The sequence below is a fragment of the Myotis nattereri genome (genome assembly GCF_964212035.1).
Source record: "Myotis nattereri genome assembly, chromosome: 5".
Lineage (NCBI taxonomy): Eukaryota > Metazoa > Chordata > Mammalia > Chiroptera > Vespertilionidae > Myotis > Myotis nattereri.
The window spans coordinates 57,558,065-57,585,085 of record NC_138080.1 but is presented as its reverse complement, the minus strand read 5'-3'; the positions used below and the strand labels follow the sequence as shown (position 1 = coordinate 57,585,085).

Here is a 27,021-nt window from a genome sequence, read left to right as displayed (position 1 = left end):
GAGAGCTAGAAACATTGATGAGAGAGAAACATTGACCAGCTGCCCTCTGCACACTCCCTACTGGGGATGTGCCTGCAACCAAGGTACATGCCCTTGACCGGAATTGAACCTGGGACCCTTCAGTCTGCAGGCTGACGCTCTATCCATTGAGCCAAACCGGTTAGTACACTCCTCTTTTTTAATAAATAGAAGAAAAATATTTAGAACAACTGATTTGATGTGATACTACTTGCAATAAAAATTTCAGTGTGGAGTGGAAATAGACTAGAATTAGTCAAAACACCCAAAGTCTGGATCAGAACACCCAGGTCTATGAAATCCCCCTCAACCTCATTTCTTGTCATCTGTGAAGTGTGCATATTAATACATGCCATACCTACAGGGCAGGAGGAAATAACATTTGAGTTCCTGCTTTCTAGTCATGAGAGAGTGTGGAGAAGAAGCAATGGGATGCTGTGGAAGCCCATGTCCTCCCTCCTCCCCTCCCCACAATGCCATAGGAAGGGGATGAGTGCTAACGGCTGTTGTGTGGACTGCCCACTGGGGACCGAAGGAGGACACAGCTACGACTCTGAGAATAAGAAGCACTGAGGAGGGATGGAGGGAGTCAGGTCAGCATATTCCCAGAGCTGATGGAAAAGGATGGATCGCGTGCATCAGAGATGGACATCTGTATAGAACCCCACGTTAGGGAAACATTCAACTACAAGAAAGAGAAAACTGGCCTCACATTGCCTTCAAAATGAGAGGTTTATATTTCTCACAGAACAAGATGCCTAAAGGTAGGCTGCTACTGGCCTTGGTGCAGTGCTGGCAAGTTCAAGGCTCAGGCCTTGAACCTTATTTTAACCTTTCCTTCATGCTTGTCCCCTGCGGGTCACTGGAGGGCTTCTCCAGCTCCCAGTGATCATTTCCACCTTCAAGGCCACAAAAAAAGGGGGAGGATGGCCAGAACCCTGTCCCACGGCCATCCTTGCTACAAGGAGACTAGAAAAACAAAGGCGCTGCCTGTTCTAGGGCACCTTGCTACCCTAAACGAAGCTGCAGTTATGTTGGCAAAGAAGAAGGGAGAAATGGATACAGATAGGCAAAGCCAGTGTCTATCACAGGTCCTAGATCAAGATCTGGAAGTGAACGCTGACAAACCCCGGTGCTCAGGGATGCCGGATAAAGCTGGGCCGGCTGCCCAGTTTAATTTGAATGTCATACAATGGAACTGAGGGAACTGAGAGAGATAAATAGAACCAGGTGGATTCAACACATAGTTAGGAGAGAAAAATATTGATTACTTGATTCATGAGTGAATGTTGGGGGTGATGGAACAAGAGGAGCCAGGTTTTTGGAGCGGGTAATTGCTAATTTGCTGAAGAGGGGAACACAAAAGGATGAACAGTTTTGGGGAAAGATAATGAATTTGGATTCAGATAACTTCAGATTGAGGAGCCTAAAAGGATACCCAAGGGGTAACCCCAAAGAGAGTTTTTGGGTGGTATAGGAGGACTGAGAGGATAAGGGCCTGGAAATCCAACCAGGCTTCAAACAAGCACTGTCACTAAATGTAGGTCGATGCCTGAGCTGAGAGCATGTTTTCCTGTGAGTGAGGAGCACATTCTGGAGCAGAAATGAAGAATAGTCTAAATGAACCAAAATTAGACTATTCATTTTAAACAATAAAAATAAACACTAGATGAGGCCATCCCAGTTCTAATCTCACCTGGGACAGAGATGCAGAAAAGCACCCTCTGGTCCATTTCCCTGCCCCGGAAGGCGAGGCTGCCTGGGTTGGACTGGGTCCTCCCAGAATGCAAAGTACTTTGGAAACGGCCGGCCCCACGTTGTGTGTCCTCTCGGTTGGACCTGATTGCAAAGACTCCCTGGGCACAGGTGGGTCAGTGACTCCAATTAAGCCACTGCCCCTTCTCCCAGGATTTTGAAAGCTGAAGTAAGAAACACAAAAGTGTAGAAGGTTGGAGCTCAAACCACCTGGCAGCAACATCCCGACGGGAGTCTCATGTAGGTCTTGCTACCTAGACCCATTCAAGATTCAAGGGTGCCAGGTCTTGCTCTTTTCTTTGGAGACAGCTCCCCCCTAAATTCAGCAAGTTACCCAATATCCTGCCCATAAAATCATTTCCACTTTATTTAGTCAGAAGCAGTTTCTGCTGACTCTGACCAAAGAACACGGAACTGATTCAGAAGGGACTGGACTAAACTTGTTTCCAATACATCTTTCAACCTCAAAATATCCACAACATGTAACGAAAAGCAATTTTTAAAATTTCAAGTATATTTTTAAAATAGACCACTCTTTGCAAAAGACATTTCAAATAGAATAGTATTTCAGAATACATGTTACTATTCTAATATCTCTATTTTATATGTGTGTGTGTATGTGTCATTCTTTAAGTCTTATTACTAATATTTGAGAGCAAAAAAGAGCAATTATAGTGATTTGCTAAATAGATTCTTATTTATACTTTACTAGAGGCCGGATGCACAAAATTCATGCAAGAGTAGGTTTTCCTTCCCCTGCCTGCTGGCACCGGCTTCCCTCTGGCACCCGGGACCCGGGCTTCCCTCCAGCCCTGGCTTCTTCTGGAAGGACGTCCAGAATCACGTCCGGAAGGATGTCTGGTCTAATTAGCATATTATGCTTTTATTATTATAATGTAAATAATTTCTTTTACCTGCAAAATTTTTCATTTATTACAACAAACTGGCTGGGTGTCTGAAGATAAAAATACATGTTAATTTCCACCATTATATTATATTTGGACTTCTCAGGTTTTATATTTCATAACAGACAACCACAGCCAAGGTTCACTCACTTTATGGAAAGGAATTTTTAAAAAATACAAATATAAATATAAATGGAATGCAAATTCATTATTTATTTCACGTGGACATGAACTGATTAGTCTCTGGTTTCATTTACATATTAAAACAAATACTAGTTTAAATTAAAATATGTCCTTTCTAAATATCAGGAGAAGAAAAATTTCCTTGACCTGAAGTCACTGTACTGAAAATTGAGAATTCTGGAAAAACTTATGGGGAGATTTGATCGTGTGGAATTTGGGAAGAGTTGTCCTGACAGAAAGCAGGCCACCCATGGAAGCAGAAGTTGCGACAGCCGTGGGTGTGCTGGACATCTATGGGTCACTGGCCTAAGGAAGATTTTTGCCACTGCAGATACCTGAGGCTGCCCTAGGCTAAGGGTGCCCTGGGGAAGAATGGGTTTAAAGAATTAAGCAGCCATGCATTTAACATGGACTATATTACTACTAGTCAAAGACATTATTCAGCAGAGATTATATGTAAATATTCTGAATTTACATCAAAATTTCCCTAAAAAATTCTAAAATTAAAAAATTCTGTAGACTGGCAGAAAGTAAAACTGAGCCATCTCGAATACCTCCACAGCAGCTGAATGCGTGGAGCTGGGGAATGGGGAGCTTTCTGTTAAAAGGCCATGGAGATATTATATCATTTTTAAACTCTGCCTGACACCATTTTTGAATAGCTACCATTTATAGAGCACCTAAGTGTGTCAGACACTGTGTGGACATTATTTCTAACTCACACAGGAACTCTACAAAGTACTACTTCTATTTTTACAGGTAAAAACAATAACAACAACAACAAAAAACCTGAGGTTGTGACTTGCCCAAAGCCAGTGATGGCGAACCTATGACATGCGTGTCAGAGGTGACACGCAAACTCATTTTTTTGGTTGATTTTTCCTTGTTAAATGGCATTTAAATATATAAAATAAATATCAAAAATATAAGTCTTTGTTTTACTATGGTTGCAAATATCAAAAAATTTCTATATGTGACACAGCACCAGAGTTAAGTTAGGGTTTTTCAAAATGCTGACACCCCGAGCTCAAAAGGTTCGCCATCACTGCGGCCAAAGCAATACAAACTAATAGAGGCAGAGTTGGAATTTGCACCCAGGTTTCTCAGACTGGAAATCTTGAATTTTTTTTACTTTACCACATTGCTGCCTACTATACCAAATATTGTTGATATTTCTTTTCCTCCTCCTCCTGCACAATTTTCTGTTTATTTGCACTGATTGTTTAGGAATTTGACATAACCAGACAGTTACAATGTAATTTCAATTTGTTGTTTGGATCCCTGGTAAATTGGGGGCAATGCCAGGTGTCATTCTGTGACTCTCCCCGACAATCCCTGCCCTTAAAACGAGAGAACAGACAACCAACGGCGTCCATGCAAAGCCAACTGAATAACGTGATCACCACTCAAGGGTGTAAATCCTAACAGGGAAAACACCGAAAGAGACAAACACATGAAAGGATGAAAAGCACACACTTCTACAAAAATGAACACATGAATGAATGGAATGAGTAGATATGACAGCTTATTTTATTCTCTCTTACTTACAGACTTTCAAAATCAAAACGCATTATCAACTATTCTATTATAGAATTAATAGATTTAACATATTTTCTTTATACTATAAACTGAAATACTGTATCAAGGTGAAACTTCACGTTCAGTAAAATAGTTCAAAAGCAATTCAATAAAAAAACCATACTTTAAAAAGATCATAAAATTTTTATTTAATCTGACAAAGATAAACTCAAAAGATATGTAATATCTAATCAAAAGTCAGGATAATACTTTTATTCCATTAAATTAATATTTATAAGTCACTAGTGGGTTATCTTTGTGTCAGTTAGAAGAGTCTTACATTCATATTGTAGGGATAAATGTTATTGGAATCACCTACGGGATAATTACATTGACTCTTAAATTAATACTTAAATAGCTTCAGTTAATATAATTTCCATGGAATAAAATGAGTCACTATTCTTAGCCATACTTTTCAGTGTGGGTAGATATTACATATAATTAGAACGGGGAATATATATTTTACACACACACACACACACACACTGATAACAATCACATAAATTATCTGGTTATGTTTTATAGTTTTTCATGAAAAGGACAATTTCCTACAAAAAAGCTAAAGCAAAGATACAGCATTTTTCAGCATATTAAGAGAAATCAGATAGAAAAAAAAATTAGCACCGTTTGAAATGACTTAACTTTAAAAGCATATAGAATGATATCACAATGAAAACTGAAAGCATTTTTCTTAATTTTACACATTTGTTTTTTAACAATGATTAGTAATAGTGTTGATTAATGCTGATTAGGAATCACACTACCATCACGCATACATATTTTTGTGTAATAACTATTGGAAAGTTGAGCTTTTTATGACCTTTAATTATTTTCCAGGTACTTCAAAATATAGCAAGAAAAAAAAGTTTCAATATAAAAAAGTCTCTTCAAATTTAAAGGATTTCCAATGAGTTGACTGGTCTCTGGGGGCATCTACTGGAAATTCAGCAAACTGCAGTCACTTCATGTAAATTTGATAACTTTCATTATCCATCTTAATACAGATATTATTTTAATTGATATGCAAATAAGGTGGCACTCAAAGAAGATAAATGTAAAGTTATGCATGGTATTCTATCTCATCCATCTGGTAACAGCAAAACATGTAACTGTCTATGAGATCAGTTAACAAATACTCAACTCTTAAAAATGTAAATAGGGCAGATGGCATCTCACAGATGAAGTTTTCAAACCATTCAATGCTCATGTTTGGAAAAAACTAGAAATATATTTTAGAGATTCACACACTTAGTGAGGCATTTTGTTAATCCAAAGTAAATATATATAAAACCCCTTTTAAAATTATGATTTCTCTAAAACAAAGACACTTTGTATCTCAGTATATCCACAAGTCATAAATAACCTGATAACTGCTTATTTTCTATATTACTTAACTATTTAGAAGTGAATATCTCAAAAAATAGAGTTTGTTATATTTGGGACCAAAGAATCTATCCTTTCTAATAATTAGTCATTACAATTAGATTTAATTATTCAAATGAACATTGTTATTAATTTCTCCTAAACATTTTTAGCAGAACATCCTTAAAGAAAAATGAACATGTAATGAACATAATATGATCACTGAAGCTTAATTTTTTTAATAAACAAAGTAACACATACTGATATTATTGGAGCTATGATTAATCATATAATAGGAATTTTAACATCATAGCCATTATAATAATCTTGATTTTCTTTGTGAAATTGTAATCATATTTTCTTATCATAATATACTTCATATACTGCTATAATTTAATCTAAACATCCTCCTAATAAAGATTGACATATATAACATTTTAGCTTCATTCCAAAATAAATAATAAAAGCAAAACACCACTAATGCATATATGTATTAGTTTATACTGCTCCTGAAAATTTATTAGAATCACTGTCCAAATAAATAATCAACTGAAAAAACTAACCAACATAAAAATGTTATCAGCAATCAGAACATTAATAACTGGTAATACAGCAGGATTTTGGTTTCAGTTTAGATTAAGATTTATTTTAGATAGCTGGATTTATTGATAACTTAAAAATAAATAAATAAAATCCACTCCACAAGAGGTTTTGTGATTTTTCTAAGCAATTAGAAGTTTACTAATTTGAGTCTTTAGAGGAAATTGTTACATATATGTTTTGCTTTATATTTTTTGAAAATACATATTTGTATCTCTTGATAATCAAAGTTAGAAAGCACAGATTTTCAAAATTTTAAAAGTATATATACCAACTGAAAAATGCTATTTGAAAAACACTATTTAATCCAAATCAACCTTTAATTCGTTTTTAAAAAATCTAATAATAAAAATAATAACAACAATAACAACTAAGGAAGTTTAGCTCATAGTATTATGTAAATTGGACTGTTACTAATATAAGTATTTCAACAAAAATAAAATATTAAAAACTTTGATCAGCAAAGAATTCTCTCAATAGCACAATAAGAATTCACTTCAATATGGGTGATTTATTTTAGAATATACAGGATATTCATGTAGAATGAAACAAAGACAGATTCAATATGTTAAACTGATATTTAGCAAAAAGGCAATACTTTTTGTGAGATAATAAATGTTAATCAATCTAATAGAAATTTTGCTGGTGGTTGTTACCTGGTATCACAGGAAAGCCATGGTTATTTAGTAGACAGACTACAATCCTTTTAATAGCTTTAAATAATTCTCGTAACATAAAGGCATTTTTTCAGGTACATACCCTGTTGAAAATGATTTACTCAAGTGATTCCCATTCAATCAAATATTTGAAGTACAGCGATTGTAATCAATCAGAAATGAATAAACTATTCATCAGTCAATATACAATATTACCAAAATATCTACCCACGGCTTTACTAAACTTAACCACATTTTAAAAAAATTTTTCTTTAGAAATTTAGTGAAAAATCACTGGAAGAAATTTAGTGAAAAAGCACTGTAATTAACCTCTGTATGAGGTTAATTACAAATAAAATCTTTATAAATACTCTTATTACTTGCAAACTCTCTGGAGAAGTTAATTTTTTATTTTTTTATTTTTTTTTACAAAAGATGTTTTAAGACACAGATCATAAATGGAAAGGTATAAAGTGAATGCCATTGTTTAAAAAGAATTTTCAGTGAAAGTATTTTCAAGCCAGAAGTACCTCAATTGAGTCCAGACAACTTTGGCTAAATGAGGCAGCCGTGTTTACTAGTATTGGTGTTGGTGTTGCTGTTTTTAAATTTACACTATGACTTTCCGCCATAGGAAAACAGCTATATAACAATTGTATTAAATTGGTTATATTGTTACTTAACCAATTAAACATAAGCTAAAAAATAAAGTTTGAAAATAATCTTAGTTTTTGGATTGAGTTATAATTATTAAAAAATCTGAATAACAATTCTGTTATGTTCTGCATCCTAATACAATGAAAATGAACCATAAAAAAGGAAAAAAACAAAATATAAGCTTCATACTACATCACTATGAACAATGGACTTCACACACATGTAAACATGATTACATTAGCACATCACTCCCATATTTTTGTTTAAATTACTATTTATAATTTTTAATTAATATAAAACTCCATATAATATATCACTGTTTTTTAAAACATAATTCTGTGATTGCTCTCCAAATTTTTTGAATTCTTTTAAAACAATTCATCTCAAAAGATATTTAAATTTTTCTTTCAGTTCTTCGTCTACATATCTTTATAAATAAAAGAACTATCAAGTTTCCATATAAATTGAGTGAAACATCAAATTTTTAATAAAAATGTAAGGCTGGAGAATATAAAGTTAAAACTTTGTAAAAACAACAAGTTGCATTAAAAAGAAAACTTCAGCTCACTGTGCTCTTTTTTTACTAAAGTATGTCATACATTTTATATTTTCAAGAGTTTGACGAGTTTTGCAAGTAAAATTCTGTTTCCTCTACACTTGCTAATAGTCATGAGAATCTGTAGTTTGCACCTTCCCATTAAAAATGTATTGTATTTTTTTGAAATTATTCACCCCGCCTTTTATCCAGATCGTGTCTTTGAAAGGAGGAAGTAGATAATAAATGGAATAATTCATGATTTCCCATTAAATATGAAACTTTCTTTTGCAGAGTTTAGAAAATGAAGTTCTACATAATGTACAAAAGTTGATTAGAACTTTCTTAACCTTTTCAAGAAAAGCCTTTCACATTAAACAACTGTAAGAAGAGGTTTCTTTGGTAAAAGTAAACTGATCAATTCTTTACACCTATAACTTTATCACATACATTTTAATTTTGCTCCTTTCAAACATATTTCCTTACAATATTATGATACTATAATACTTAAATAATGGCAAAAAATAGCATGCATGGGCTATAAACATGAGAAGTACCTAAGAAAAACAATACTGGTTTAAATTCAAAGGGAAAAATCATGTAAATTAAAAATGAAAACAAAATACTATTCATGCTCTATTCAGCAACATAACGAACCATAGTGTAAGATAAGAGTAAGTGACAAAACTGCAGTTACAGTTCTTCATTATGACATTTCTTCTGTCATAAGAAAAAAAAAATCTTTATAAACTGATCATTACAAACTACCCATTGGTATTCTGTTAACTACACTCTTTTGACTTTTTTGGGTAGAATAAATTAAAAACTAAATCAAATAACTTTTAGGCTCATTCCAGCTTGTCCTGTTCTATTTCTTGGATAAGAAATCTGCAGTAAATTTAACTGAAGAGAAATGTCAAGTTCTGGTTATTTTAGGGCAGCAGGTGACCTCATTTATTTGAGTTTTTAAGTTTCTATTGTGGAATATTCATCTTTTCATGAAACATATTTTAACTTTCCCCGTATCAAAAATACTTTAAGCATACATTTTCCCCTTTCAAACTTGAATGCTTAAAAGGTAACTACCAAAGTGGAAGCTTTGTGAAGAAACCTTTCGTATTGTCTGCTCTTTAATTACCACAACAAAGGAGGGCTGTACTGCACATAGGAAGAGCTGGGCCAGCATTCCTCACAGGCCATGTGTACATAGTGATCAAACTTCCAGAACATACATTTTGTTTTCCATTTAGTAAAAACTAAAATAAAACCAAAAAATAAATCAATCATTTTTGAAGCTTTGGTGAGACAATACTTGCAGATAGTATCTTCTTTTCCTGAATGTTGTATTAATTTTATTGTAGCTATCTCAAACATTCAGAAAATTCTTACTTATAACTGAGAGCATAAGGTATATAAAATCAAATATGTATAAGGATAATAATATTGTAAGAACTAAAGGAAGTATTTGTGAGTTGAGAAAATAAAAGAGCTTTGAATTTAAATGTTTAGGAAATAGTACAAATAGATATATTAGGGATTATAACTTCCTTGAGACAGAGAACATGTCATTTGTTTCTTCTGTATTTTCATATAATAGTGAAAATGCCAACAAAAAGAGAGTTTGTATACCTTGATTAACATAAAGCAAAAAAGAAGTCATAAAAAATTAAAGGGCATACACATATCAGTGATTCATAAATAGATTAATTTTCTGAAAAATATAGCAATTAGGAAACAATACATCAAATAACATAGATTCAAGATTTATAAACATTTCAGAAAAAGAAGAAATTTATTTTAATGCCTCTCCCCACCCCCGAAGATTACAAATAAAGTAGAGGTTTAAAAATTTTATATAGCCCTGGCCAGTGTGACTCAGTTGGTTGGAGCACCGTCCCATGCACTGAAAGGTGGAGGGTTCACATAGATGTTTCTCTACATTTCTCTCCTTTCCTTTCTCTAAAAATCAATAAAAAGTATATCTGTGGGTGAGGAAAAAGTATATATTTCAAAGAAAGTTTTGAATAACAACTGTTGAGCTTGACTAAAATAACAGGCTCAATCTAATTATTAGATTCTGATAGAACTGTCTACCAAATAAATTGAAAATACATATTTTTCAAAAGTACAAGAAATATTTATAAAAATTGACCATGTACTGGACACACTAGAAATTTCATTAACTGATATCATATAGGGTTCATTTACTGAGCACAAAAATAAATTCACTTCACAATCCTGAATCCTCTCATTAAAAAAAAAAAGATGAGAAAAAATTATTCACCTAAAAATTTACAAATATATTTCTAAATTATTCATTGCCTAAACAGAAACCATCTTGGAAATTTTCATAGATTTAGAAGTGAGAGAATAAAAACTAAATATCAGGTCCTGGGGGAGGAAGTCATCATGGTACTCAAAAGGAAATGTATAATTTAAATGTATTTGCTAGAAAACAAGAACAACTTGGACAAGTGAAGAAGCGAGCTTTCAACTCAGGATGCTAGAAAAGAAATCCTAAGAAAATAACCAATGACATGAAGTCAAATAAAGTACAGGGAAGAAAATATTAAAGGTAAATCCATAATGAATAAACAAAAACCAAAAAGTCGACCCATAAAACAAAATAACTGGTGATATAAAAAGACAAATCTTTGTACAATAAAAAAAAAAATTCCATTTCTTTAAAGTCCTTCATAGCATCAGGTACATCTTACAAGATTTTCTACAATGTCTGTAAAAAACAATCTGGAAATCTTTAGAAGGTCTCCTTTCCCTATAGAAACTTTGTTTCAGCTCAGGCTGAGTATTCTTTGGTTCACCTTTTCTTTCTTTTGTATTGTGTTCTATTCTCAAATATCAGAGTATATTTGTTTGTTTATGATAATGAAGTTCTAGATTTCTTTTTTTTTTTAAAAAAAATATGTTTTTATTGATATTTTAGAGAGAGAGAAAGAGAGTGACACTGGATGTGAGAAACATCTATGGGCTGCCTCCTGCAGGCTCCCTCCTGGGGACCAAACCTAAAACCAGGAATTAAACTAGTATCCTCTCTGTTCATGGGAACCAGTGCTCAACCAACGGAGCCCCCCCGCCATGGTGAGTTCTAGCTTTCCTAACACAGGTAAGCATGCTTGCACTCCCTCTGTGTGCAGGCTTCGTTCTGAGGAGTGCGGGTCAGGAGAGCAAGGCTGGGTACTCCTCGCGCCAATGCCAAATGGGAAGGACTTTGCAGGGTGCACAGCCTCCCTGGCAGGAGCTCAGGCCAACTGTGACTATTCTTTCAGATGTTTTTGTAGTGACCTTCAAAATATATTAATACAAAAAGCAAAGTACAGATAGTGTACATAATGCACTGTGTGTCCAGAAAAAGACCTTTTAATGTATTACTTTGGCAGAACATACACTTTGTGTAATATTTTTTGTTTACGTAAGATTGAGGCTTCTTAAAGCAGAGGTTTTTCTATTTATTTAGTTTCATTTTGAATTTTTTTTCTTTAAGATTTTTTGCATCATTGTTCATGAGAGATATTATCCTATAGTTTTCCTTTTATGAACTGGCTCTTCCTCATTCTGGTATCAGGGTAATCCCAGTCTGGCAGAAGGAGTTCAGAAGTGTTTCCTCCTTTTCTATTTTCTTGAAGAATATGAGCCAAATTGGCCTTATTTCCTCTTCACAAGTTAGGTAGAATGCACCAGCGAAGCCATATGGACCTGGAATTTTCTTTATGAGGTTTTAAATGACTAATTCAATGTCTTTAAGGGAGATAAACCTTCTGTTTTCTCTATTTCTACTTAAGCCAACTTGGCAGTGTCTTTCAAGAAATTTAGCCATTCCATATAAGTTGTTTATCAGCATAATGCTTTTTCCCTAAGTAGCATTCTTATATTTGTACTAGAGGCCCGGTGCACAAAAATTCATGCACTCAGAGGGGTCTCTCAGCCCAGCCTATAAGCTCTCACAATCTGGAACCCCTAGGGTAGGGTCCAGTCCCATCGCAGCATGGCTCTGGTTCCCTGGGCCTGTGGACGGGGGAGGTAAGGACCAAGAGGCCAGTCCGATCGCAGCATGTTTCCAGTTCCCCAGAGCCTGTGGGAGGGGGGCAGGACCAAAAGGCCAGTCCCATCTCAGCGTGGCTCCAGTTTCTGGAGCCTGAGGGCCAGGGGTAGGCACCAAGATGCAGTCCAATGGCAGCAGGGTCTGGTTCCCTGGAGCCTGTGGGTGGGGGGAGGGACCCAGAGGCCAATTCAATGGCAGCATGGCTCCATTCCCACAGCTCCCTCCTGCCACCGCGGTGCCGCAGGCGGCCGGGGCCCATAGCTCCCTCCCGCTGCTGTGCCATGGGCCACCGGGACCCAGGACCAGCTTCCACCATAGACCGCTGGGACCCAGAACTGGCTCCCGCTGTGGGCCACTGGGTCCAGGACTGACTTCCGCCGCTCTGGCCAGCACCCTAGCCTTGTGGTTGGTCGTCCATCTGGATGTTTCAGTCATGACGGACCCTGGCTCTTTATATATTAGGACAATCTATATTGATATGTCTTTTCATTTCTGAAAGGGTTTATTGTGTCTCCTCCCTTTTTCTTTGACCAGTCTGACTAGACACTAATCAATTTTATTGATATTTTAAGAGAACTAGTTTTTAGTTTCATTGATTTTTCTCTAATGTTTTTGTTTTCTGCTCTCACTTCACTATTCCTGTTCCTCTGCTAACTAAGTTTAAATAATTTTTTTCTATTTTTTTTTTAAATGAAAGCTTAGGACACTGATTTTAGACATTTCTATTTTTCTAATATGAGCATGTCAATGCTATACACTTCCCTTTAGCACTACTTTAGCTCTATTCCACACCATGTTTTCTTCTTTACTCAGTTCAAAATATTTTCTAATTTGCCTTGTGATTTTTTTCTTTGATCCATGGTTTATTTACAAGTATATTGTCTAGTTTCCAAAAAAATTTTTTTTTGGGTGGGGGGTTTTCCAGAGATCTTCCTGCTATTATTTATAACTTGATTTAATTGTTGTAAGAGAAAATTATTTGTAGGATATAAATCCTTTCATTTTTGTTTTATTTTATAGCTCAGAATATAATCTCCTTTGGTGAATGTTCAATGTACATTTGAAAATAGTGTGTGTTCTGATGTTGTGGAATGTTCTCTAAATGTCAATTAAGCTGATCCATGGTATTATTCAAGTCTTCAATAATACTAATTTTTCTATCAATTATTGAGAGAGCAGTGTTAGAATCTCCAATTATAAATGTGGACTTATCTGTTTCTCCTTTTCTTTCTATCATTTTTTGTTTTATGTATTTTGAAGTCTGTCATTAGGAACATAAACATTTAGGTCTATGTCTTTTTGATAAACCACCTCTTTTAATCATTATGAAATGCCACTTTTTATCCTTGGTAATATTCCAACCTCTTTCTTAAAATATATATCTGGAAATCTTGGAAGCTCTCATTTTTTTTCCTCTTCTTTCTCATTATGTTGAGACTTTACCATCTTTTGTACTTCTACGTTGTAAATTCAAATAGAGGAAGGCAATGTGCTTAGCTATCCATTTTGATCTTGATCTTCCAGGGGGGAAAAAACCCACTAAACTAAATTTTTAAGGCAATTCCCTGTCTAGTAATATATTTCTCTGGCTGCTCTGGTTGTAAGATAAGAGGTTGTTCCAGACAAGCTTAAAGGGAGCTTATGGATGTCTGAATCAGGATTACAGAATGACCGCATCCTCATGACGTAGACCCGAAGGGAGGTTCCAGAGCCACAGTGGTAATGGGAATTCGGAGGAGTCTGGAGTTCTGATCTCCCATGTATGACTGATCCATTTTCTGTCTCGCTTAGTCATTCCTTCCTCTCTATGAATCACTTTTCCTATCTTATTGCTTCAGCTTATTTATAACATTAGATCCCCCTGGTCAAATTACTGAACCTCTCCATGCCTTGGTCTCTGGCAGCAATGTCAGCCCTTCACAGGGTTATTGTAAGGATCACTTAAAACAGACCAGCTTACAGGATTCATTTAATATATCTTACCCATTGCTATCTTGCTTGAAGTAAAACCTACCTAAGAGATATAATATTTATGACAAGCAAAATATCCATTTTATTATTTATTAGGTATGCAAAGTTATAATATGTTGCTCCATTTTCCTTATATGATGTCATGTGATAACTTCCTTTTGGAATTTATTATCAGGAAAAAGCTTGTTTCTTTTGAAGAATTGATATGTTTCCTTTCCTCAGGTAATGAGAAATGCATAGTCCATTACCTCTCCCTTTTTGCCCAGTCTGCCCAGGAGTTCAGAGTGAAACTTAATGTTTCCTCAGGGGAACTATATTAACTCTAGTGGGAAGCATATTTACCTACTTCTCCTTCATTTGCCTTTTATTTTCTATTTATAATCTGACAGCTGTGTAATATAAAACGTTAACTTTAAATTTCTTCAATCCTTCCTACAAAGCAAGTAAGCAAGCAATAAAGTGGTATTTTGTGTAAGTCAGAAGAGTCTTAAAAGGAGAGTGAAAAACAATCCCTGCTTGCAAAGGACTCTAAGTCTAGAGCAGAGTCCTTTCCTATGGCAATTCACAGTAAGAAAGACTTTTCTATTGCCATTCAGTACATGTGCACATATATTTGCTTCATGCGTGTCTATGAAGCAAAAGTTCAAGACCAATACTACTCAAAATGTTCCCATATCTTAATAAACAGCAACTCAATCCTCATAACTACGAATGAGCCAGGCCCTATCATTATTAACCCTATTTTTTTCAGATGAGGAAAGTGAGACACAGGAAGGATAAGTGCTCAGCCCAAATCAGCCAGTGCTAGTAGTGTGAAGCTGGCGCCTGGGGAGGCTGGTAGTAGAACCCGCACTCTATTTCGTTACATTGGGCGCCCTCCCAATATCAGCCTTACTCTGTGCAGAGCATGCCATTCTAAAGCTCTATTTTACTCTCCTCCCTTTCATTTTTTTAAATACTGGTCATGATCCCCAAACAGATGGGTCATAACCACTACCCACTAATGGGTCACATTCTATAGTTTGTTAAACATTAATCAGGAAGGAAAAACCCCACACAAACATGATTGTCAGTGGTTACTAAAGAGAGCTCAAGCAGGAGCCCTGGACTCTAGCATGTGGGTGAGGAGGAGCTAAAGGAGGCCTCACAGAGCAAGAAGCAGGCAGAGGCTGGAAGAAAAAAAGTTTAGCAAGTACACAGGAGTGGGGAAAGAGGAGGGCATTTTAGACAGGGCACATGTGCAAGGCGATGAAGGGACAAATGCTCACCACTCATTGATATCTTCGTACCTGGCTCAAAACCTGTGAGACAGGTACGAGCACTAAAGACACACGTGAGCATCCATGGCTCCAGCCCTCCTGGAGCTGACCGTCTAGGAGAGGACACAAAGTAGCCATATCGATACAAAGCTGTAAGTGCCATGATGGGAGGCATTCTGGGTATTGTAGATCTTAGGGTAGGTTTCATTACAGGTATTAGGCTAGCAAGGTTACCTAATATAGTTGAGCCATTTAAGAATGAGTAACCGTCAGCCAGGACATGGTAAAGGGAAAATACATTCTAGGCCAAGGAAATGGCAATACACTAAAGCTGGAAGATGAGAGAGGGTGCTGTTTAATGAAGGTCTGAGTACTTTAGAGACAGATGGGTAGCTTTAAGAAAAATGCAATATTAAGGACTGAAATTTACCCAGTGCTACTTGTTGAATTTAAAATCAATCTGGTAATCTCCTTAGTGAAAAAATATATTATTAAGAGAATACGCATCAATATAGCCTATTTTGCATTGTCTTAGATCAAAGTTTTCTTCAATACCGACTGAGAGCTTAGCAGATTTTACATATATGGATTTCCAGCTTGTTAAATTATAGAAGAAGAAGTTTAATTCCAAACTAAAGCCCAAATTCTTAAGCCACTTACAGCTGTTTGGGTGTTCTTATATTTAAATCAGAATGCAAGTGTCACTCATATGTATTTTTCTTTTTAGAAGTATGTAATCAGACAATATTGACCTTTAGTTTTACCCAACAGGCTACCATGGGAAGTTAACAAACTAACAATCAGAAGAGCATTTAACAAAAGGTCTCAGATACTACATATGGCTGTCAGTAGAGCTCCAAGGAAGAAGTGCTGACAGCTACTGTAAAATTTTGTCACTCCATAAAATAAAGTATCTACTGACAGAATGAGCTATTCCCTATTTCTGTCATATTCAAATTGGCAAAATAATATTGAATAAAAGGAAATGCATCAAGAAACTTAAGAATTTTAGATTATATAAAAATCTATATCAAAAATATCATTAGGAATACTTTTTCACTAGTCCTGGACAATACTAATATAATTGTTAAAGTATTTCTTCATAAAATATTTTAATTGGATGATTTAGTGAATTCTACAAGATGCACATGCATTTACAAGATTTGATTTTTCAATGCTTACAACTAAAGATCTGATAACAGAATCACCAAGTCTATAGGTAAGAAATATAAACCTGTTTAGCTATTTTTCTATTTATTTATCACTAACCTACATGGATTTTTTAAATTGTTTTTACACTCAACATAAATTAGCTTCTAACTAGTGGTAAAATGGCAAAGTTTACATTGTTTATTTAAAAACTAAATTCATACAATTTAGAATTATTTAAAAATTAACCAATAAACTATAATTCATTAAATCTTTTGTGGGTTCTGGGGTGGGGAGGAAACACATTAGTAAGAATTATTTTTTAATCACTAGGAAAAAAAGATATATGAATCTTTCTCTTAAAGCTTTTTTTCACCCACATGGAGGCAACACACCTTAAAATGGAGGTTAATAAGCAATTAACGGCACAGATTTAACTATAATATTACAAATGTGACAGTATAATAGCTTGGTAAATATGAGAATTTTGAGAGTCATAAAATTAAAGACTTTGATATGTGTAAGATCAATAGACATGACTTATCACTATTTAATATGAGCTTTAATTTTTAAATGTCAAGTTCCAATGAAAAGGTGTACTGCACAGGAAAACTGAAATTTCAATAAGGAATCAAGACAAAAGAAACAAACTTTATATTAAAGTGCCTTTAAGAGGTTATACTCACGCAGCAACCTCCTCTTTTGACAATCCTTTGAACTTCACCTCCAGATAATGATCTATGTCATCTTTTTCTTTGATCAACTCAGACCTAAATGAAATGGAAAGAAATAATAAAGCACTGCCTTATCAAGTAGAAAAGCTACCAAACATAAAATGCCACCAGGAGAACACAAATATTCAGGGCATGAAACCATATATAATAAATGTTCTGTAGTAGCTGTAGAGTTAGGTTATTGATTGATAATTTCTAAATTTTCATTTTCTCATATGAAAGAGGCAGGGAAGAATATTAAACCCAGTGTGTAAACAAATAAAAACCAAACACATTAAAATAATCTGCATTTTTTAATTAATGGAATTTTTTTACTCAAAACTGAGGAGATCTTCCATTTTACTCATGCTGTTTCACAGTATAACTTTCACGAAGTCATATTCTGTTTGGCACAGAATCTTGAACTAAGACTACCTATTGGATACAAATGTGTAACATTTATTTGTTCCAAACATTAACAAATTTGCTCTGAAATGCTGCTTGAGTGTTTTTTTTTAAGTCATAGATAAAACTCAAATAATTATTAAAAGTTCAAAGTGATTTTAAGAACACTTTACTGAGAAATATATTACATGTATAGTGTTTTATTCTTTACACTCCCTTGAACCTTTAAATATAAGCATATTATTAATAGTTTATAAGCATGGGAGTATGGAACTGAACAATTATCTGTTTTTATTAGGAAGTAATGGAGAATGTTGATACAAAACTTTCCTTTAAATGGTTAGGATGAAAAATGTTTTTATTCAATACAAATACAAGAAAAATTTTTCTTTGAAAATCCATCTTATTTTAGAGATGTGAGATTGGCTATATTTTTACTCATATTGTAAAGGAAATGTAATCTCAATAATTAAAAACAAGAATAAGAAGAATCTTTTTCAGGCTCTGTTAATATTTCACATTGCTCAAAAGTAAAATATATATACTAGTATATGTACATATGTATCTGTAATATAATATACCAGTTATACCACCATAACAATATATATCCTGGAATTATGTATTTATAAAAATTATTTTTTTGAAAAATTTGAAAAGAAAATTTGATTTTCTATTATAAAAGTGTTTTTTATGTAGTCTAGCTAAATGTATTTGTTTGGTCCAGGGGCTTTGGTCTTTCCCAGAAATACTAAAAATGAGGTATGATGTTTTTCAGAACAAAGTAGTCTCATAATACTGTCTTTGATCATTATGCTTGGCAGGAATTGAAAAGCATGTATATAAAGAAAATAATCAGACCAAGATAGGCAAATTATTTATATTGATAAAGAGCATGTGCATTATTAAACATCAATACAATTATAAATGCAATTACCAAACAATGCAATATTAGTTAATATTCATAATTATGACAAAATACATCAAGTTCTCTGTCCTGCAGTTTCTGGGCTACAACTCTGGGGTTCTGCAGCCCCTCAATGGCAGCAGCAGTTACATGGTGTGTTTGCAGGCCCTATGGTCATTTCAGGAGCTAAATCATGCCTGCCAATCTACCTTAGTAGTAAGACTGTGTCTTCCTTCCCCCAAAGCATAAATCAGCATTCAGGACCTTGTGGATTGGAAGCCAGACACTATTCATTCCTAAAGCTTCTGCATTTTGTTCTCCATACACATTTTTTTTAAAAAAATGTATTTCCAAAGCTTTATAGGAACTATGATATAATGGGAATCTATCTATTTATCTATCTAAAAGCCTAAGTGACCGTTCGACCATTTGACTGATAGCTATGACACACACTGACCACCAGGGGGCAGATGCTCAACGCACAGGCATGGAAGCATGGAACAGAGTGATGAATTTCAGAGGGAAGGGGAGAGGGGTAGAGCAGAAAGAGATTAGCCAAAGATTTTATATGCATACTAGAGGCCCTGTGCACAGATTTGTGCACGAGCAGGGTCCCTTGGCCTGGCCTGCGGGGACTGGGCCAAAACTGGCCCAGTGCATAAATTTGTGCACTGGTGGGGACCCTTGGCCTGGCCTGCAGGGATCAGGCTGAAACTGGCTCTCCGACATCCTCTGAGGGATCCTGGATTGCAGAGGGTACAGGCCAGGCTGAGGGACCCCACCGGTGCACGAATCCGTGCACCGTGCTTCTAGTATGAAATAAAATGATCAAATGAGCACTAGCTTGTTAATTAAATATATTCTTAATATTTAAGTGAAGTCCATCAATTCTTTTAACACCACACATTTGAATACTCTAAATATAACAATACACTTTTGTCTTTAAACACCTTGTTTTCTGAGACATGTTACTGGCATTCCTACAGGGAGGAGTTTATTCTGTAGGAAGAGAAATGAAAGCCAAGGTCACGTACCGTGGCGTTGTTCTGGGGGAGCATGGCAGCTTCTCTCTGGCCAAGGCTGTAAGCTTGGGGCGTGACATGGGCAGTGGGGGTAGGGTCGTCATTCCAGACTACAAATAAACACACACATACACACACACACACAGAAATGGTATTTTAAAGAATAAATCTTTCAAAGAATATTTTAGGACATTGTTAGATCCACAGCCTATCATCTGAGCTGAGGAAGCCTGGGTGTACACAGAGCTATAGCTCTGTTATTCATTATAGGGGCAGATACTCAGTGAGTGAATTCCACAGGTTACTTCTCTCATTATTTTCCTCTACTAGATGCCTTGTGGCCAATTTATTACTTGTCTGCCTCTCTACCATGAAGGAGAAAATCTGATTAATGAGTTGAAAATTCAGTCAATCAGGAGTGTTGGTATAAGAGAAATGATTGCAATTAAAAAGTAAAGATTTTTAGGGCAGCTACGAATTTCAAATGTTCATGCTTTGCTTGCCTGCTATGATCAATAATTGAAAATTGCTCATATTTTTCTATTTTCTAAAAAACTTTATCATTCACAAATAAAGGCTTTCCCTTAGAAAGGACAGATGCCAAGAATAATTCTCAACATGGAGATAGCTGTCATGAGAGACACACAAAGAAAACAGTGTAACAAATCACTTCGAAACACAGTGGTTTTAAAAAAGATTAATTCAAACAATAATCATTTTATTATCTTTCACATTTTTTGTGGTCAAGAATTAGGATAAGGCACAATGGATTGGCTTTTCACTACTGCACAATGGCAGGGACCTCTGCTGGGAAGACTTAAAAGTTGGGGATAACTCAATGAGGGGAAGCAGAAAGCATCTGTATGTGCCTTTACTCCTATATCTGATAGTTGATGCCAACTATTAGCTGGGACATCAACTGGGGTCTCTGGCAGAACATGTACAAGTGGCCTTTCCATATGGCTTGAGCTTCCTCACAGCATGGCGAACCTAGACTTCTTACTTGGAAGCTTAGGGGTCCAAAGGCAAGTATCCCTAAGAAAAGCCAGGTGGAAGCTGTTCCCCTTTTAGGGCCTGTCCTTGGGAGTTACATAGCATCACTTCTGCTATAACAATAGGCCCCCCAGTTGTGAATTCAAAGCTAGTGAATATAGACCCCCTCAGTTGATGAGAGAGCATCAAAGTCACATTGACAGAAAGAATGTGAGATGAACGATATTATTGGGGCCATCTTTGGGAAATGCAATTAGTCACAGTGGAGAAGATGAGTGATAATAATAAAAGTGAGGCTGTAGCCTGTTTGGCTCAGTGGATAGAGCGTCGGCCTGCAGACTGAAGGGTCCCAGGTTCGATTCTGGTCAAGGGCATGTACCTTAGTTGCGGGCACATCCCCAGTAGGGGGTGTGCAGGAGGCGGCTGATCAAAGTTTCTCTCTCATCGATGCTTCTACCTCTCTATCCCTCTCCCTTCCTCTCTGTAAAAAATCGATAAAATATATTTTTAAAAAATGTTTTTTAAAAAAGTGAGTCTATAAAACCAAGTTATCTAGCCCTGACCAGTTTGGCTCAGTGGATAGAGCGTCAGCCTGCAGACTCAAGGGTCCAGGTTCAATTCTGGTCAAGGGCATGTACCTTGGTTGCGGGCACATCCCCAGTAGGGAGTGTGCAGGAGGCAGCTGATAGATGTTTCTCTCTCACTGATGTTTCTAACTCTCTATCTCTCTCCCTTCCTCTCTGTAAAAAATCAATAAAATATATTTTTAAAAAACCAAACAAACAAACCAAGTTATCTAAACCTTACTCCAAAGAGGAAGAAGTGTGGAAACAATGTCAGTGGACATAGAATGATGAAATTGTCACATGCTGTGAGGGCTTTCAGGTGCCAAAGAACCCACACTTCTACTGTTAAATAGAAAGGCACCCCAAAGCCAGAGCTTCTTGATTCCACCACCACTATGTCCATCAGTTTTGACCTCTACCATGAGCCCCACCAAGCAACAGGAAGGCTTTTTTTTGGTTTTCACATTATTTACCTCCAGGATTTACTACCTTTGTGACATAGGGTAAGTCATCATCAATCTAGACCTTGAATATATTCAACGATTAAGGTACTACTTGGTGCTAGATACTATTCTAGGTGTTGAAGATACAACTGAACAAAAAGACAAAGATCTCTGACTTTGTGAATTTACATGATAGGGGTGGATGTGGGGGGAAAAAAGACAATACACAAAAAACACAATATATAGAAGATCTATAGCAAACATTAGAAACATTGTATTATACTTTATAACTTCATAATATAGTGACTTAATTCTTTTGTAATTTGAAAAAAAAATTTATTTCTCTGATTAGGTGTTGCATTAATTAGTTGAGTTATTGCATAACCAGAACTTATTAAGTGGCAACCTTTGCAGAACTTGTGGTGACAAATTATGACCAACGCAGGGCTGGACCCCACGTACAGTTTTGAAGGGACACCAAAGGCTCCCAAACCCACCTCCCACGAGCCTATTTCACAGAAACTGTGAGACGCCATGTACAGAATCCTCTAATGCTACAGAGCAAATCTGGACCATCTCAGTTTCCTAACCCTGACTGGTCTCTCCCTAGTGGGTTTTGAAAAGGAGAGGAGAAAACAGAGACTGTTCTTGCTTCAGTCTGGGCATTCCATCCTCTATGAATCAAGACTCTTCTGAGAGCCCCACTTTGCATAACAAGGGCATTGGTGCAGGGGTGATGAATGCATAATTGTGCTTTAAAATGAGAAAACAGTACTTGTAATTTCTCTAAATACTCGGAAGACAAGGCTGCTTACAAACAGTGGGACCAGGCCCCAGAAGCTCTGATCCAGCCAATATATCCCATCAAGGTACGTATCAGCACCCTCTCCCCAAGCTGGGCTACAAGTATGGGATATAAGAATTGTCCTTTTTAACGTTTACTGGGGTTAGATTATTTTGCTAGGAAATATAAACAACTAATGAAATCCGATGCAAATGTCACAGAGCATGATGGCGAACCTTTTGAGCTCGGCGTGTCAGCATTTTGAAAAACCCTAACTTAACTCTGGTGCCATGTCGCATATAGAAATTTTTTGATATTTGCAACCATAGTAAAACAAAGACTTATATTTTTGATATTTATTTTATATATTTAAATGCCATTTAACAAGGAAAAATCAACCAAAAAAACCGAGTTCGCATGTCACCTCTGACACACGTGTCATAGGTTCGCCATCACTGTCATATAGGGAGAGGAAAAGGTCTTCTTTGTCACACAGATCAGCTGTGATTTTTTCCCTTCTAAAAACTTGAGTCAACGTTTCCTACCATTAAAGTTTCAGCTTCCAGTTCCTTCATTTGGCTCTCCTCTGATCTGAGAACATTAGCAGCAGGAGCACCTTTACTCTTAAATTTAGTTTAATGTAAGTATTGCAAGCCCTGCTGGCAAGCCTCAAGGCACAAACTCTGAATGGGGGGTGATCAGAGCTGAATGATAAAGTAGAAAAAAGGTATTAACTGCATATTGGGGAAAATATCCCTCAAGCAATCTATGCTGCAAAGTTTCAGGCCAGAGTTAGGGTGGCAGTTAAACAGGCTCCCTCCCCACTCTAAACCCCACAGCTTACCTTGCCTATGCCTTTTGAAAAAGGGGATTTTTGTTTTTCACAATACATGGCCACATATTTTGTTTTCCATAATAGATTGTGTGTGTACTGAAATTTTGCACACTTAATATTTGAAATGCATTAAATATTTAAAGGGATCCTGTAACAAATTATTTTCTCATTTAAGTAATCACTATCTTTTTTTAATAAATACAGTCTTATTTATGCTGAATTAGAGAATAGTTGTAATCTAGCATATAGACACAGCCAGAGGGAAAATAAGTGAGAAAAAATGCAAGCATGCTTTGGGGCCTGTTATTTCAGGCTTGCTTTTACCTGCAGAGTGAAGAAAGCTTTTTGCTGTTTGTTAAATTGAGCTGTATCATTTTCCTGGTATGACCAGTATCCCCAGCCCCTAGGTGATCTCTAATCATGAGGAGTGAAAGTACCCGAGCCTGAGGCAGAAATGGAACACATCCTTAACCATGGCACTTCATCGAGGTTCTCCTAGCTCAAGACCACGGAGGAAATCACACAAGATGGGAGCAAAGGCAGGAAGGGCAATGGTTCAGATTCCGGTAAGGGAGAGAAGGAGAGGTATTTCTCCAGCTCAGTGGTTTTCAACCTTGGCTGCACATTAGAATCACCTGGGAATCTTTTTAAAATCCTGATTTCTGGGCCTCATCCTCCGGAAATTCTGTTTCTTTGTTATGGGGTGAGGCCACAACATTAGTAACAAAGAAACAGAATTTCCGGAGGGTGAGGCCCAGAAATCAGGATTTTAAAAAGATTCCCAGGTGATTCTAATGTGCAGCCAAGGTTGAGAACCACTGCTCTAGCTGGTACCAAAACAAGCTTAGCCCCAGGAGCTGAGGGGGAAGCAGTCTGTGAGGAGGACCCAGAGGCAACCCCCCCCCACTCCCCCCCCAGTGCCAGCAAGTGGGCCGCGCTGCATGTGGCACCACAGGGGCTGAGACAGAGATCAAAAGGCTGCCTGAAGCCAATTCATGGCCCGTGGATTCTTTGATCTGCTGGTTGGCTCTTGTATCGGTCATATTTAGTCTCTAAATTTGGCCCCCACATGCAAGGACAGATGAGAATGGAGAAACACGGGATGAAAGGTTTGAGAACGCTGGTCAGGCTGAATGTGTCCCACAGTGTGAGTTTAAATCTCTGGCCTCCAAGTAAAATTCTTCAAAGAGTAACCCTGTTGTTGCCCACTCTCCCAGGAGAGATCCTCCTCAGGAAATACACAGGGAGGAGGGGAGGCCTAGCATCGTGCAGGGCAGTCTGCTTAGGAGTGACAATGCCTGAGGCTGACCACTGTCTCCAGATCAGGCACTTTAGGGTAAAAGCCAACAAACCGCAGCAAGCAAATTTATTAGTTGTCATCAAGAGAATACAAAATAAATAGGATTTTACTATGTTCAAAACCATTTATAACAATGAGAACTTTTCATATGATCACCACAAGCTCTCTTACTAAGAAAGTTTGAAAAAACTACCAAAGAAATACAAAGAATTACACTCCCAACAAGAATTTTTAAAATTAACATGAGTTTGAAGAGTCACTAAATTTTTATCTCCTACATCATAATTTTTGGACACTTCTAGCACTCCATGGGAGGTAATTAGGTAAGTTTTTAAGTACATAGATTTCCTACTAATGAACATTTACTGAGGGTTAATCAAAATATACATTAGTGAACGTGTTTGAAGACAGGCATGATTCACTCGACTTACAATGGAGGTTTCTGCTGAAAATCTTTCCAAGCTAGACTTCAGCCTGAACATCAGGAAGTAAAGAATAATAGCGAAGGAGAAAAGGAAAAAAAAATTTAAATTAGTTAATAGAACAATTTCTCTCCCCGCCCCACATCATGAAAAGTTATTCATACAACAAATACCAAATACTTACTATGAGGTTAGAGGAACTTTAAAAAAAAAGTATAGACACTATGGGATAAATTAATCACTAATCAATGAAACGCCACTACTTATATTGTTATGTTACAGGGTGGGGCAAAAGTCGGTTTACAGTTGTTCAGATGTAAAATAATACAATAATTAATAAAGAATAAACTCTGTGTTTCAGGTGCTCACAACTATTTTTGCCCCACCCTCTATTCCAACACAAATGCGACATTAGGGATAACCACTTGATCGCTCAGACTTATGAGATTGTGTTACGTTTACCCAAACTGAGGACACCTCAGGTCCCTGTCTGCTCCTGCCTGGTTCTAAACAGGCCAACTAATTTTTCCTCACAGGCTCAGGTGCACTGCCGAGCCAGGGCCCCAGCTGAGGAACTCTGAGGGGAGTCTCTAGACCAGCGAGGAAGGTCCGTGGGGGGCAGGGAAGGCACTGCCCGCCTCTCCTGGGAGCTGTGGAAGCGCTGCCCCGGCCTTGTCCCTGCGTCACGAACCTCGGTGGACTGGCTCTGGGGAGCGCTGGTTTTCCATTCCCCTTCAGTGACTCCTCCACCAATGGCAGGTGCAGGGGCCCGGCGCTGCCCCGACTTCCCTTCTTGTTTTCAGGACTTGGCGAAGCCAGGGCTGGGCGAGCAGACGCCGGAGCGTCTCCAGGGATACAGAGGGGGCGGTGCAGGCGGGCGGGGCGGGGTTAGGCTGCACTGGGGCTCGGGATTGGGGCAGCTCCCAGACTCCTCGTCCCGGGGGCGGGGCCTGGTGGGGGCGGGGCCTGCAGAGGGCTGGGGACGGGGGCAGGGAGGCCCTTAGACCCTGCAGGCTTTTCAAACAAGGCAGCTTTCAAAAGTGAGACCGCTTTCAGAAATTCGTTCTAGGTCCAGACCAACGGCCTGGCATTTGCCGCCCCGAAACATTTCCTTCATGGCGCTGCATTCTCAATATTCACCAACATTTCTCTGCTGTCCACACGATTGATGGGAAAACACTCAGATTGGCATTCCTGACCTCCATGACCTGATGCCACTTTAGCGAGCTAGTTAAGTCAATTCATTCCCCTCATCCTCAGCCTTAGTTGCAGCCAGAGCCATCTTTTCCCTTGTATTCTCCAGAAAGAAAATCTAATTTTGAGTTGTGGTGAGCTAAAAACCCAAGATCTCTTTATAGAATCTGTGTGTGTGTGTGTGTGTGTGTGTGTGTGTGTGTGTGTGTGATTTTTTACCTGAAACTCAAGATTTTATATTTACACTGATTAATGTCAGCCTGTTAATCTCAGCCCATCATTCCATCTCATCTCTCACTTGTAAGTGCAAGGAAGCTCACGTCTTTGCTCATTCTCTCATACATACAGAGGACAAAAGAGTGAGGCCTGTTGCTTATTCCCAAATACAGCTGTGCTAGAAAGCAAGGCTTTTATTCATTGCCTCCTGTCACACACTGCAGGTGAGGGAGCCAGCAATACAAGTCATTCTATTAACCATAAATCAATTCTACTTGTAATATATATATATATATATATATATATATATATATATATATATCTTCCATTTTTCTTTTCCACTCATCCATTCATCCATTGAAGGGCACTTTGGCTATATACCTCAAGTGAGAATGTCAGTCATATGGTAGTTCTAGTTTTAATTTTCCATAATGGCTATATAAATTTACATTCTCACCAACAGTGTACAAAGGCTTTCCTTTTCACCAAAGGGTCTTTTATATACCACTGATCACATAGCCAAAACCAGGCTATAT

The 27,021-nt window shown here is 37.0% G+C and overlaps 1 protein-coding gene across 1 annotated transcript in view; it reads right to left on the bottom strand.

Moving 5' to 3' along the window:
* TTC29 (tetratricopeptide repeat domain 29) overlaps positions 1-25,918 on the bottom strand; it is a 152,320-nt gene extending 126,402 nt beyond the window's left edge. Inside the window, exons 1-4 of the mRNA XM_081090701.1 lie at positions 25,767-25,918; positions 25,085-25,127; positions 19,745-19,842; positions 17,375-17,458 (exon numbers count right to left, since the gene is read on the bottom strand). Coding sequence (XP_080946827.1) covers positions 17,375-17,458; positions 19,745-19,836 — 176 coding nt within the window. The 5' untranslated portion in view covers positions 19,837-19,842; positions 25,085-25,127; positions 25,767-25,918. The remainder of the gene's footprint in view (positions 1-17,374; positions 17,459-19,744; positions 19,843-25,084; positions 25,128-25,766) is intronic.
* Between the last annotated feature and the right edge of the window lie 1,103 nt (positions 25,919-27,021).